The sequence below is a fragment of the Mesoplodon mirus genome, assembly GCF_964341445.2.
Source record: "Mesoplodon mirus genome assembly, chromosome: 8".
Lineage (NCBI taxonomy): Eukaryota > Metazoa > Chordata > Mammalia > Artiodactyla > Ziphiidae > Mesoplodon > Mesoplodon mirus.
In genome coordinates this window covers 16,262,684-16,277,572 of record NC_138984.1, presented here as the reverse complement: position 1 = coordinate 16,277,572, position 14,889 = coordinate 16,262,684, and the positions used below count along the sequence as shown (strand labels likewise).

Here is a 14,889-nt window from a genome sequence, read left to right as displayed (position 1 = left end):
GTTTTCTATAGTTTCTAATTTTCCTTTAATTGACCTTTAGTATTTTTACAATGAAAACAGAATTTTTAATGTTGTGAAGTAAATACTAACAGACATCACTACCCTTATAATAGACCCCATAGGGCAAGGATTAACATCTTTTCTCTGTCTTACTTTCACCAACCCATTGGCCTCTATGCAGCACACACGTCTTCATTAAGAAGTAGAGATCAGGGCTTCCCTGGTGGCGCAGTGGTTAAGAATCCACCTGCCGGGCTTCCCTGGTGGCGCAGTGGTTGAGAGTCCGCCTGCCGATGCAGGGGACACGGGTTCGTGCCCCGGTCCAGGAAGATCCCACATGCCGCGGAGTGGCTGGCCCCGTGAGCCATGGCCGCTGAGCCTGTGCGTCCGGAGCCTGTGCTCCGCAACGGGAGAGGCCACAACAGTGAGAAGCCCGCGTACTGCAAAAAACAAAACAAAACAAAACAAAACAAAAAGAATCCACCTGCCAATTCAGGGGACACGGGTTCGAGCCCTGGCCTGGGAAGATCCCACATGCCGCGCAGCAACTAACCCATTACATGCACCACAGCTACTGAGCCTGCGCTCTAGAGTCCACAAGCCACAGCTACTGAGGCCGTGCACCACAACTACTGAAGCCCGCGCGCCTAGAGCCTGTGCTCCGCAACAAGAGAAGGCACCGCAATGAGAAGCCCGCTCACCGCAACGAAGAGCAGCCCCCGCTTGCGGCAACTAGACAAAGCAAGCGCGCGACAATGAAGACCCAACACAGCCAAAAATAAATAAATAATATTTTTTTAATTTCAAAAAAAGAAAAAAAGAAGGAGAGTATCAGGTCTTTTATCTACTCCCAGTGGGGAGGGAAAGAAAAATTAATGTTTCTTGAAGTTCACAATATGCACCAAACCTGTGTTGACACATAAAATTAACTCAGTTAATCTCAGCACCCTATGAATTATTACTCACTTAATTTTGAAAACAGCAGCTCCGAGAAACTACTGCCTGGAAAGCATAAGTAATTAATCATAGGAGATTGAATGAGGATGCAAATCCACATCTGAGTGATTCCACAGCCATCCTCCCTCCAGGAAGACACACGCAGGTCAAGTCTCATCATGTTACTGCCCAGGATTTCCAGTCCTGTCTCCCTCCAACACAATCTTCACGGAGGAAGGAAATTAGATAATGTCCCTCCTCTGCTTGAAAGTCCTCGGTCACTTCTCCTTGCATAGAGAATCAAATCCAAACTCCTTACTGTGGCCTACAGGGGGCCGGGCATGACCCAGCCCAGGCCAGCCTCATCTTATGCCATAGTCCGCCTCTGCAAAACAGATGCAAGGACCTAATTTCAGTACCTCAAACAAGCAAAGCTCTTTCTCAAATCCAGGCCATCACACATTCTATTCCCTCTGCTTAGAAAACTTCTCTGTTCACTTCCCAAGACTCATTTTTTCTCATTCCCTGTCAGACCTTCCCTAAAGACTCAATCTAGGTAGGACCCATTAATCTCCCTTTGCATCTCATTCTGTTCCTTTCCAACATTCAGCACTATTTCTAATTATACGTTTGCTTCTTTACTCCTGTAGATCTATCTTCCCTACATGAGCTTCCAAAGTCAGGAACCAAGTCTATTTGTTGAACAAAACATCAAAGACACTAAAACAATTTCTGGCTAGCAGAAGATTCTCAAAAAGGTGTTTACCAAATAAATGAATAAAAGGCTTGGAGCTCAGTTCTCAATGACTCCCAATTCACGTTCTAATTGTTAGCATAATATTGAGTATGTTGGGGAGGGTGGGAGGGAGGGAGAGGCAAGAGGGAGGGGATATGGGAACAGATGTATGTGTATAACTGATTCACTTTGTTATAAAGCAGAAACTAACCATTGTGAAGCAATTATACTCCAATAAAGTTGCAAAAAAAAAAAAGAAGTGGAAAAAAAAAATATTGAGTATGTGCCTCACTCTCATCTTCAAGAGTGTGCTGGAGCACAGTTCTTCCTTCCCTCCCCATCTACACCCTGGATTTTACTGGTTTCAACTGATCCAAGGACATGACTGCAACAAAACGGAATGAAGTTGGGGCTCTTTCAGCAAAGAAGACATATAGGAATCACCATTTAGGTAGTCAAACACTAGACCACCTCCTGCCCTGGACCATGAGGTTAAAAGCCCCCGGACTTGTGCTTGCAAAACTCTACTCACACTTTCTCCTCTCCCCCCACAAATACACATTCCTATAAAATCCAACCCAAAAAGAACTAGAAATGGTCCTCTCCAGCAGTGAGACATTCCTCTGTGTGTCAGCACAGGGGGTGGGGTGTTGGAGACCACTGCCTCAGACTGACCCTTACTGTATTTCCTTTGCATCTTAGCAACAGACCTGTTTCCATGACAAAAGTTGCCTTGATAAATAAGCCATCATCAGTAAGGATTCTTTGGGGCAGAGGTCAGGTTATTATTTTGTTTGTGACTTCAGTCCCATTATTTTGGGAATTCTCAGTGGTAAGAGAGAATCATTTAAAAACTATGACTATGTATGGCAAAGGAAAAAAAGAAACTATGAATACATCTGCTCAATAAGTTATATTCACATAAAAGAGCTATTTTTTGACTTCTCCATTCATGGTCATTAAAAATAATTCCTCCATTATTTTAGTAACTGGGATAGTTTAATGTGCAAGTTTAAAAGCCCAGGAATAGGTTTTACAGTCTGCATATTATGACCAATGTGATTAAATAATAATATTAATAGCTAAAATTTATTGATTGCCCACCTTTAGCCAGGCATATGCAAGATAACATTTAACCCTCAATAGAGTCCAATAAGGAAACCATCACCATTTTTCTTTCTTTACAGTATTTCAAATTAGTTTAGAGAAATTAGATGACTTATCAGGTAGTACAAATTTTTAAACTGCCCATGGAGAATTTAAAACCTAGGTCTAGAGTCCTTAAAATCTATAGCATTAGGCTACACTGCCTTCAGAAAATTACTTTCAGAGCAATACGTCATTCTTAAGGATGTGACAATGTAAAGGCGTGGGAAGAGGTTTGTCTCAGAAGAATGTCCCCTACACTTTATAACCCTGTCAAGTCCAGGACCTTGGGGTCCATTTTCAATGTCTCTCTGGAATCCCTAGGCAGAGATGATGTCGTCTCTTCTCTGGTGTGCAGTGAATCCCACCTCAGCTCTTGTCCCCAGCACCAAACAGCAGCTCTCCCAAATGATCTTTCCAACAATGTATGTCAGGTTGTGTTTCTCCCTCCTTTAAAACCTTAGTCTACCAGCCTCATAGGTACTTAGAAGGAAACTCTTACAATGGCCTTCAAGGCCCTGCAAGACTCAGCCCCTTCCATCCCCTCCAGTAGCCTTTCCACCACTCACACCTAGCTGGCTATGCTGCAAATCTCCCCAAAAGAATCAATCCAGTCTCCAGTCCACTCAATCCCTTTGCGTGAGCCACGAAGCACAGCTAAAAGAAGTCATCCTGCCCTCTCCTGGGTGCTCAAGGCTGCTCCACATCCTCTCTGTGTCCCAAGACAGATCCCTCACTGCTCCCCTGAGGCCATTTTATTTATTTAATTTTTTAAAATCTTTATTGGAATATAATTGCTTTACAATGGTGTGTTAGTTTCTGCTTTATAACAAAGTGAATCATTTATACATATACATATGTTCCCATATCTCTTCCCTCTTGCGTCTCCCTCCCTCCCACCCCCCCATCCCACTCCTCTAGGTGGTCACAAAGCACCGAGCTGATCTCCCTGTGCTATGCGGCTGCTTCCCACTAGCTATCTATTTTACGTTTGGTATTGTATATATGTTCATGCCTCTCTCTCACTTTGTCACAGCTTACCCTTCCCCCTCCCCATATCCTCAAGTCCATTCTCTAGTAGGTCTGTGTCTTTATTCCTGTTTTACCCCTACGTTCTTCACGACATTTTTCCCCCTAAATTCCATATATATGTGTTAGCATATGGTATTTGTCTTTCTCTTTCTGACTTACTTCACTCTGTATGACAGACTCTAGGTCTATCCACCTCATTACAAATAGCTCAATTTCTTTTCTTTTTATGGCTGAGTAATAATGGATAAAGAAAATGTGGCACATATATACAATGGAATATTACTAAGCCCTGAGGCCATTTTAAATGCTTGTCTCCTTCCCTTGCACTCAGCTTCAGAGAAAACAGAGGCAGCAGAGGTGGACTCCTGCAACTTCGTGGCCTCCTCATCCACCTGCCAATACATCTGTGTTCTTCCTTACTTCCCTTACTTAAGTAGAAAATGTTTTAAAAGCTGCTCATTTTCCTGGATAAAGTCGGTACCTCCAAATACTTGCTTCATCTTATACCCTTCCAACTACAATTCACACACCCTTCAGGTGGAGATCCTTCTTCAGAAGAGCACATTAGGACAGTCTGAGTCACTCTTCACTCATTTATTTATTCAACAGGTAGGCACTGAGTACTCATTTTGGGTCACACCTGCGACTAGATACTTGGGTTACAATGCTCTGCAATACAAAAGAGTAGGTCTACGAAAAAGACAGAACTAACGTATATCACTGGCATTTGGCAACAACCCTAAATTGAGTTCCTTATTCCTATAGTCTCATGTATCATCTAACACTGATTCCAAATCCATGAGGCTCGTCTCTGGATCTCTTTGCATAAGTACTGCCACTTGTCACTTGTTCTGCTTCTTGATGTTTGACACCAGCTCTCCTTACCCATAAGTGATTAAACACCAAAACATCGTTTACTCAGAATGGTTGAGGCCCTAGTCTTCATCCCCCAAATAGATTTCCTCCTATAGAGATCTCGGTTCTGGTTCCATGTGGCAATGATGTAGTTTGAGGAAGGATTCTTCCATGGCATGTCCACACAAAGGGCATTAATTAATCCATCCCTCCCCCATTTAAGTCTCTTTCTTTTTTTTTTTTTTTTTTTTTTGCGGTACGTGGGCCTCTCACCGTTGTGGCCTCTCCCGTTGTGGAGCACTGGCTCCGGACGCGCAGGCTCAGCGGCCATGGCTCAACGGGCCCAGCTGCTCCGCATCATGTGGGATCTTCCCGGCTCCGCGGCATGTGGGATCTTCCCGGACCGAGGCACGAACCCATGTCCCCTGCATCGGCAGGCGGACTCTCAACCACTGCACCACCAGGGAAGCCCTTAAGCCTCTTTCTAAACTCACAACCATAAGCCAGTGACCTGGTCCATTACACTGGTTCCATATGCCAAGGTTAATGAAGGTCCCTCCTAACATGGAACGGTTCCCCAAGTATCCAAGTGTGTGTGAAAACGCATTTCCAAACTGGGCTACTTAAAATCCTAAATCAATATGTTTGTTTCCATCACAGATGTAAAATACGCCTATTTCTAGGAAAATTGCTGTCAAGGTATGACTCAGCAGCTGACATTCGTACATGCACTATTCAATAATTTTAAGCTCTAATTTTCAGTTTTTATGTTTTAAGTTTTCGAATTAAATTCTATAAGTACACGAACAAAAGGGAAGCCCTTCACACACAATCAGGTTTGAACACAGTTGAATGCCAAGAATTCAAAGTCCTGAGGGATGCCTGTTCCAGGGGGTAAGACTAGGGACCCCGACTAGGGTTAGGACTGGGGAAGTCAGATCCCCACTCCCCTGGGGATGGATTAGATACCCAAAAGAAAGTCAGGGGAAAAAATGATCTACAGAGAGTTTCAACATAAGAAATATGAGCAGAGCAACAGATCTCAGAGACAGGTAGAAATAAGAGAAGGGTATAAAGAAGTATATCAAAAAGAGGTATGAGCCACACATGGCAAGTTCTGAGATCAGGAGGGGAGGGAAAGTGATATGTAAGATCAGTTTCTACTGAGTAATCCCACATCCTGGTAGCATTTCTCTCATGTGTTGAGAGTGAATGATTTTTCTTTTAAATGCTTGTTTTCAACTTGAGTTTGGCATGAGGACAGCTTGACATAATGAAGTGACACAAGCAGGATTTGCAGAGGTAAAGCAGTGAGTTCCACCATCAGGCTGAACAGAAGTCAAAGCCTGCTTCTGCTATTTCTGACAGGGTGTGACCTTGCCCAAACTAATGAACAACTCTGGACCTCAGTCTGTTTATCTGTAAATTGGGGCTAATAATGTCCAGCTCACAGGATTTTGTGAAGATTAAGCAAGATAACAAGAGTAAAAATTCAGTAAGGATTACCTTCCTTTCCTCTTCTTATTTTTGGAATAGATAATTGTCAGAAAAGGGGCAACATATTTGACTAGAAGGATGAGTGTATTGCTAAAAAGACCTTAAGGCATTTAAAGAATTTGGACATTTTTATCTACTGCACTTCGAGTCCTTGGAGTTTTTAAAAGATGAGCTCAGGTGCTTTAGATCAGCGCTGAACAATAGAACTTTCCACGATGATGGGAATGTTCTTTATCACTGCCCAGTATGGTAGCTTCTGGCCACATGTGACCCTTGCACACTGGGGATGTGGCTAGTGCAACTAGGATCTGACTTTTAAATTTTATTTACTTTCAATAACTTATTTAAGTAGCCATACATGACTAGTTGCTACAAATTAGACGGAACTCCTTTATTATAAGGTTCTCTCATACCAGTCTGGGAAAGCAGAGAGGGTTTAAGCTCACCGGCTCTGAAATTGGACCTCCTGGGTTCAAATCTCAGCTCTGCCCTTGGGTGATCTCTCGTAAAAGAAGTATGCTAATGACATCACCTGCCTCATGTAAGATGTTGAGAGGAATAAACAAGGTAATACAAGTAAGACCTTGAAAGAGCATCATGATCATTTCCCCAATAAAGTGTCCTCATGCTTTACCGTAGCCATGTATTTGCTTCTCTGTCTTACCCACTACATTATAATCACCGCTGTAACACCAGGGCCAAGCACCATGCTTGGCACATTTAGACTCTCACTAAATAAGTGTTGAAGGAACAGAGGGAGGGAAAAGAAGAGGAAAGGAAGGAGGATGGAAGAAAAGGAGGAAGGGAGAGGCGGAAGAAAAATGAATAAAATAGGCAGTAGGGCTTCCCTGGCGCAGTGGTTGAGAGTCGACCTGCCGATGCAGGGGACGCGGGTTCGTGCCCCGGTCCGGGAAGATCCCATATGCCGCAGAGCGGCTGGGCCCGTGAGCCATGGCCGCTGAGCCTGCATGTCTGGAGTCTGTGCTCCACAACGGGAGAGGCCACAACGGTGAGAGGCCCATGTACCGCAAAAAAAAAAAAAAAAAAAAAAAAAAGGGCAGTAATGCCTTTTCATGAAGCATAAAGAAAGCTTCTAAAACAAAATAAATAACAAAATATGAGAGCTTTCAATAAAAACCTCAGTAGATATGACTGTTGGCGCTGAAGATGGAATTAAGTACTCTGAGGGAAAACACACTTCCAGGTGACAATGAAGAGAGTTGACAGCTCTGTGAGAACCAGGGAGACAGGAAGGTGGGCTTGAGGGTCTTTTCTAGATTCCACATCTATGAAAACACAAGCTGCAATCCTTAAATGTATGTTCAGCCAAGCTTCTTCATGAGAACACAAGTGTGGGTTGTGTAACCTTATTCATCCATGTGACAGTCTAATCTAAAAGGCCAATAAAAATTAATTTAAAAAATATGTATCTATAGTTGTGAGGCAAACTTTGTTATATTACTATTACTGAGTTATGCAGATGAACAAGGTGAACATGAGGTTGATTTGGTCATTGGAACATCCTGATAATTGGTGGATGAATTTTGAGATTGTCTTTCCTTCTTATTCCAGAATAACCTTTTGTGATAATGATAAAGTATATACCAATATTTGATGTAGGATTATTTCTAGGTAAAGAAATAAAAGAAATTTAATATTTAAAAAAATAAGTTAAAAAAACAGGGCTTCCCTGGTGGCGCAGTGGTTGAGAATCTACCTGCCGATGCAGGGGACACGGGTTCGTGCCCCGGTCCGGGAAGATCCCACATGCCGTGGAGCGGCTGGGCCCGTGAGCCACAACTACTGAGCCTGCGCGTCCGGAGGCTGTGCTCCGCAACGGGAGAGGCCACAACAGTGAGAGGCCCGCGTACCGCAAAAATAAATAAATAAATAAATAAATAAATAAATAAATAAATAAATAAAAGACATTAGAAGTGAAGTATATGCTTTGTTGGTTCCCCATTTCCAAGTTTTTATTAATACTGCGTTCACCAGTTCCCCCAAAAAAGCAGTGTTGGGCAAGTTTTCATAACTGTTTATTCATTATAAATAGTAAATATTTACTGCACTTTTTACAGGAAAGACATTTTTACAACACATTGTTGTTGGCTGAGGCTGCAACACGAAGATAGCACTTCTCTTGATCCACCACCCCCTAAGACCAACGTAGGAACTAAACTCAGTACTATGTCTAGTCTCACTAACTCACTATGTCATAGTTCTTAACTCTAAAAGGAATGTACTTGTGCCTACCTCATTCATGGTTCCAAGAATAGAAAGAAATAAATAACACTGCATTCCACCTTCCTGTTCCTCTTAACATCTCAAAAAACAAATTTATTGACATTCTAAAATGTCACCACACAAACGTATGTAAACCTCAGTTCCTATCATCTTTCAATTTCAGGTATTATTGTATAATTTAAAAGTACATGACAGCCACATGGACATTTCTGGTGTTGCCCTGCCTCTCATAGAAAAGAGAAGAATGTAAACGAAGTCATTTTAAAAGCATTATTCTCAAACATGGTCTCTAATCAAAAGGAGCAAGCCGGGTATTGGTTGTCCAGCAAATGGCAAACATCACTGCATTCTACCACAATGAATCATGGGCTGCGAAAATAAAGCACCTGCAAAAATATACTTCTGATTCTGTTTCTATGGCCCTGGCCAATGCCAAAGCATCCATGAGGTACACAGTATTGCACACTGATAAGCAGCTGTGGGAATGCACATCACTTCTCCACCATGCCCTCCCCCCGCCCAGGTTGGCTTCCAAATGAAACTAAATTGGGCAAATGTCACACACCTCTCCCACACTGAGAAAGAAAACAAGCTTTTCTTCTGGTTCCCCCATATGCTGTTAGCAAGACGTGTCCATCCAGGACATGTATTGACAACTGAATTACAGATGAGGATAAGATAACAAATAATTTATTTGGGAGGTCCTTTACATCTAGTCTAACTTCCTAAAAATGGTGGCATTTATTTTTATATCCATTTCCAGTGTGTAAAAGTCAAGGATTCCTCCGTTCCTGCTTCATGGCGTGAGCAGTTTTAAGGTTGTAGAAGTGTCAGCATTGGACATCAAACTTGTTATACTTTATTCTCCGACTATATTTTCAGAACATTCTACTTGCCCAAACCAGTCAAGATAAATCACACTGACACACACACACACACACATGCACACAAATGGAATGTTTTAGCTCCTTGATCATCAGCACTAGAGAGTTGGGATATTTGATATGTAGCCATGTTAAATCATTGCCTTAAAATGTTGCATTTGTCTTTTATTGTTCCGGATCTTCCTTTTCTCCACTGCTTTTGTCCAACACGTTCAAAAGAATTTGAAACCAACTACTGGAGAAAGAAAAGCAATCATTCTCCTTTGTCTCCTGTCGAGACTGCCCCCCAAGAGGGTGATTTTTTTTTTCTGAGAAGATTCTTCACGTCTAGGCTGTGGAGACCGGAAACAGGGCCAGTTTAAGCTCCAAGTGGACAGTTCACTTATGCGATATCTGGCTTGAGATAATGAAAGGCACCTGTAAGGAAACACATGCAGCTTTTCAGGTCAGGCTGGGACAATTCACAGCAAGGGGCAAAATCAGCTACAGGCTGACAATGTCATATTTAATACCGAGGTATCAAAGGATCGAGACGAATATTTTTATTCCTAAGACAAGTTTGACAGAACTCTGTGTCCTTGGGATTATACCCCATATGATCCTTGAGCTGACCTCATTAAGAACATGTGTTTCTAATGCCAGAGGTTATTTCATTTTGGCCAACCCTTGTGTTTTACCTAGTGGCAATCAGCTTTCACGTCTCAGCAATTAATAACCGCAAGATGTTGCTGACATTGGTTAAGAAAATAATTATACTGGGAAGCCCTTGCTGGAACAACCAGCTGGCTTTGCCACAAAATTGATACCAGGATGGAAGGCTTAATCATGCTGGCAGCTCCCCTTTCTCAAGGAAGAGTTAAAGTGTTTCACCCTTCCAGGAGTAATTACCCCCTAGAAAGTCCAAGGCTTACTTTGTCCATACTGCCCATATTGGTAGCCTGTGACAGGGTCCATACTGTAGCCCGTGGTGCTATAGGTGGGTGGACAATAAGACTGAGAGGTTGGCAGACTGTCCAAGCTCTTCATATGGTCTAGTCTCTGACTGCAGCTGGCCGACACCGTCGTGGTAGGTTCCAGGGCCCCAGTGAGAGGCGAGAGCGCATAGTCGGTCTGGGGCTGATGGGGTACCCCACCGTGGTTGGTCAGGAGTCCCATTACCTAAAATAAACAGGCAGATTAGGAAGAAGTGAGAATGCAGGGAGGACCAGACCCTAGCCTATAGCTGAAAGGATAACTGAAAAAGGCCAAGTTTTACTTCTTTGGAAATCTACTGTTAAAGAGCTGTCCCAAAGACGGTGACCTCCATTCAAAGTGGCAGAGATATTACATCATGCCCAGTGATAACATCTGACTGCAGTTTCAGAAAGAAGGAGAGGGGGAAAGGGGAAGGAGGGTGGGGGAAGAAGGGAAAAGAAAAAGAAGGAAGGAGAGAGGGTGGGAGAGAGAGGACACCATGCCCCTAGTGATAAAATCATACTGGAAATTCAAAGGAGGGACACAGGGACAGACGGTTGGAAGGAGGAAGAAATTCTATCTGTTCGTATTGAATAATGTTTAACCATGTATCACAACTGGGAGTTTCACATGTCATTTTAAACAGGCATTTGCTTATATTGTTTTTAAGTTGAATCCAAATCAAATTCTTTTTGTGTATTTTGAGATCTCTGTGTCTTTTTTCATAGAGTTCCCTCTCACAAAATCTCCACTCCCCATCTTGGCCATCCTTCAGTAATTAGAAATTAGTACACCCTCCCTGATACTCCCTTGCGTTTTCCTCATCCCTCTTACTGTGTAATTAGTACTTGGTCACCTACTTTGAATTATGAGAGCTCTGAGGGGAGTCATCTACCGATTTTCATATCATCAGCACCTAACAGAGGGCTGGCACATATTAGGTACTGAATGAATGAATGAATGGTAAATGATTCTCCAAATAACTGCCTCCATTACCTAATCCTTTCATTTCTTCTCTAAACTAACATTTTCATAAGAAGTGTTAAAAAAAAAAGCCTGAAATGCAAACATGTTATAAAAAGTCTACTCGGTTTTTTAAATAACCCTGGAGAGCAAGCGAACTTTTACAAAAACAAAACTGTGATAACAGAACAACTTTCCAATTAGCACGGTGACAAGTTTCACAAACACAGGCTCGCTGACCCTTACAACACCTTGTGATGGAAGCAAGTAGATAATTAATTTTGCATCTGGAAAACTGCCACCCAAGAGAGGAAGTGATTTTTCTCAACTTCATGCAAGTCAGTGGCAGGACTCAAAAAGCAATCGCAGAAGAAATCAACTGCTGAGTGAAGAGCTTCCAGAAAACATCACCTGCTTACAAAGTATTTCAATGCAGGGACCCACCACGGCACAATATTTCCATCCTAGTCCTGTTGTATTTTAAGACGTTTGAAGCATATGGAGATTAAAGTGTACAAATAAGAGCAAGATGAGAGGGCAGTCATGAAACTCAACCCTGATTGTAGGTCTTGGGTTATCCACCAAGGTAATTCAGGCCACAGAATCCTGGATGGAGGCGTACCAGCAAGGCAGGAGGGAGGGATGAATCTCGCATTCCAGAAAGCTTCCTAAATTAGATTCCAAAACCAGTGAGGCCACAATCCCCTTTGGGAAGGGTTTGCATAATCCTCATAACTAAACAAAATCTTCTTGAAATAAAGCTTTAAACTGATCCATCTTCAATTAGCCCCAAAAGACCAAAAGAAAAAAGAAAGAGAGAAAACAGAAGAGAATCTGTTCACCACCTTCTATGGATTACCCTTTCTTCCTCCATTTTAACAAGCCATGATTCTCCTCACCATCCCACCCCGGCAAGTCTCTATTCTCCATTTCCTTGTCTCCCTTTCACTTGAGTTCTTCTCTGTGTGAGCAGATGGGAAGGCGGGCTGGTGTGGGGAAAGCAACACAGTCTTACTCACATTTTTAAAGACATTCCAAGGGATCAAAATTTTCTTGAGCTTGAGATTTTTCAAAATCTCTAAAAATTACTTATATTCCCCCCCCAAAAAAATCGTATGTTTCAGAGCATACTTTTGTTTTATTGGGGATTAGGGGAAAGTGAGGAGTCACAGAGTAAAGTAAGAATAGGAGTCACAGCTAAAGGAGGATGAAAAGTCACCAGAACGTGGGGCTCTCATACGCTGCTGATTACAGTAAGTTAATTACTTCATTTTCTCATTTAAAAAACCTGAACATAGCCCCAAATGCATTTATTTCCTGAATGTTCTTCCATATATATTTTTTTTCTTTTTTGCCTTTCTTTGAGTTCATGTAGATGATTTTGCAGTATATACTTGGAAAATTCATAAATGTCAATTGATATACTAATTTATTAAATATTTTCTTTCAGCCCAAATTACGAATGTCTATTAGAAGAGAAGTCTTTAAAGTAGGGGTTGTTCAGTGCCAAACACAGTCCTTTCAAATCAGGAGTACCTCTCTGTGTACTGGTCTAATGGGCAAGAATGGACAAGGAAAATTAAAATATTAAAAATGTGATATTTTTAATGAAAGGGGTATTATGGCACAGGGCACAAATATTTTACCGTGTAAATAATCTGTGCTAAGTTTTTTTTAAAAGTACTTAGAGGGCTTCCCTGGTGGCGCAGTGGTTGAGAGTCCGCCTGCCGATGCAGGGGACGCAGGTTCGTGCCCCGGTCCGGGAAGATCCCACATGCCGCGGAGCGGCTAGGCCCGTGAGCCATGGCCGCTGAGCCTGTGTGTCCGGAGCCTGTGCTCCGCAATGGGAGAGGCCACAACACTGAGAGGCCCGCGTACCGCAAAAAAAAAAAGTACTTAGAAAAAGCAACTTTGTAACTGTATAAATTCAAAGAAAAATATCCAGTGGTACTGGATAAAAAGGAAATATATTTTTAATAGTATCCTTCGTGAAGATACTTACTTGAAATTCTGTTAATGGTATACCTCTTTAAGGAAGAAATGGAATACTCTATACACAGTCACAGTTGAAGAGTAATAGTAGAATTCTATTCAAAACATGAGCACTCTCCCATGAGCTATATGTACATTTTTGTGATAAACTTTTTTTAATCCTCTGCCATATATTTCTTGTTTGCATAACTTTGAAGGCTGCAATAATTCTGTCCATGGGAGGAAAAAAACATGAAGATCCTAAAAGAGAAGAAATGAGTCCTTCCTATAAGCAAAATTCAGCTGATGATGTTCACGTAGCAACTTTTTGCAGCTGTTGAATTAGAAAATATCTTAGGACAGGAAGACCTTGAAATATATTTGTTGGAGGATGGAGAACATACAGTACCATCTGCCAAGGCTATATTCTAGGGCAAGAGAAAGATAGCTCCTTAAAGGTGCCAGGACACAGTGTCCTAAAGACATCCCAGCTCATGATCCAGTCAGGAGGGATGGCTGCTGTGTGAATGGAATAAGAGGGATGCTTGATGGATCTTCGTGTCACTATTATGACTGTCACACACCGGAAGCTCATGACAGCTCCTGCTTTAGCAATTGCCCTTAGCTCAGCAGCCCAATACTTGCGGAAGCTAATGTGAGGAAATAAAGAGGACCAGAGACCCGTTATCTTGCTTAGAGACAGATATTCTCCCACGAGTTTTTCTTTCCACTGTGATGGTCACACATTGTAATCATGACTTCTTTCTCAAGAATTGGATGAGGATGGGAAAAGAGGCACTAATACTTCCCTACATTTGCTCTGAAATGGAAATGAATGAATAATGACAACTAACGCAATTTATTTCAATATTTCACACTGAGAAAACTTGAGAAATGTACATCATTGTAACAGCTTCTTATTTAAAAATTAAAAAGGAAATCTGTGTTGGAAAAGAAAAATAACTATATCAATACAAAATGCATTACTTTCCCCAACATCATTTAAAACCTCAAATCTCTATGGAAGGGTCCCATTACATTTTTATGTACATTTCTTTAAAAGCAATTTTGCTATTTAATGTGGTTCAAGGGAAGCTATGGAAATTTCTTTCTGCTGCACAAAGTTGGTAAACAGACTTCTTAGAACTCCCCCAATATGGTCATGGAATGTCTTCCAGTCATATTTTCTTTTTAAGAATATTGTCAGGATCTCTTTCATATAAGCTTTTCCTACAGCAATTTGTAATTCAAAGCCTAAAATAAAATCTCCATTGGTTGCAAAGTGGGGGATTTTTCCTCATAAGCCATTAATAAGCTATTTCTATTACAGGGCTGGCATTTTTGCCTGATTTTATTTTATTTTTTAATTTGAGGTAGGAGAAACACAATTGCCTGGTTTTCACAAACAATTTCACAGGAAAAGAAATAGACTCAGGGCTAATCAGTTCTGTCTACTGAACATCAATCACATTCTTATTAAATGTCAGATGAGTCCAGGAACTACAATGAACCAGAGAAGTTTTCCTTTTATAAAGATCTCTGTCCTGTCTCCTTGGGAATGGAGATGGGAGGAGGATTTTTTTTTTTTTTTTAACTTTTAGTTGAGTACAACTCTTAGGTGAGGCATCTGGAAAAAAATCTATTAAGTACATCAGTAAATTGTTACCTCCA

General features: G+C 41.6%; 1 protein-coding gene across 3 annotated transcripts in view; it reads right to left on the bottom strand.

Moving 5' to 3' along the window:
* Positions 1 to 9,495: 9,495 nt before the first annotated feature.
* The window catches only part of PAX3 (paired box 3), a gene marked incomplete at both ends in the record, with an annotated part of 93,168 nt that continues 87,774 nt past the window's right edge, over positions 9,496 to 14,889 (bottom strand). The window contains 3 exons of one of the 3 annotated variants that reach the window (XM_082631565.1): positions 9,496 to 9,562; positions 9,717 to 9,747; positions 10,242 to 10,488. In XM_082631565.1, the coding sequence (XP_082487691.1) occupies positions 9,496 to 9,562; positions 9,717 to 9,747; positions 10,242 to 10,488 (345 nt within the window). Of the gene's footprint in view, positions 9,563 to 9,708; positions 9,748 to 10,241; positions 10,489 to 14,889 lie in introns of those variants that run through there. The other 2 variants (XM_082631566.1, XM_082631567.1) reach the window with 2 other exon arrangements.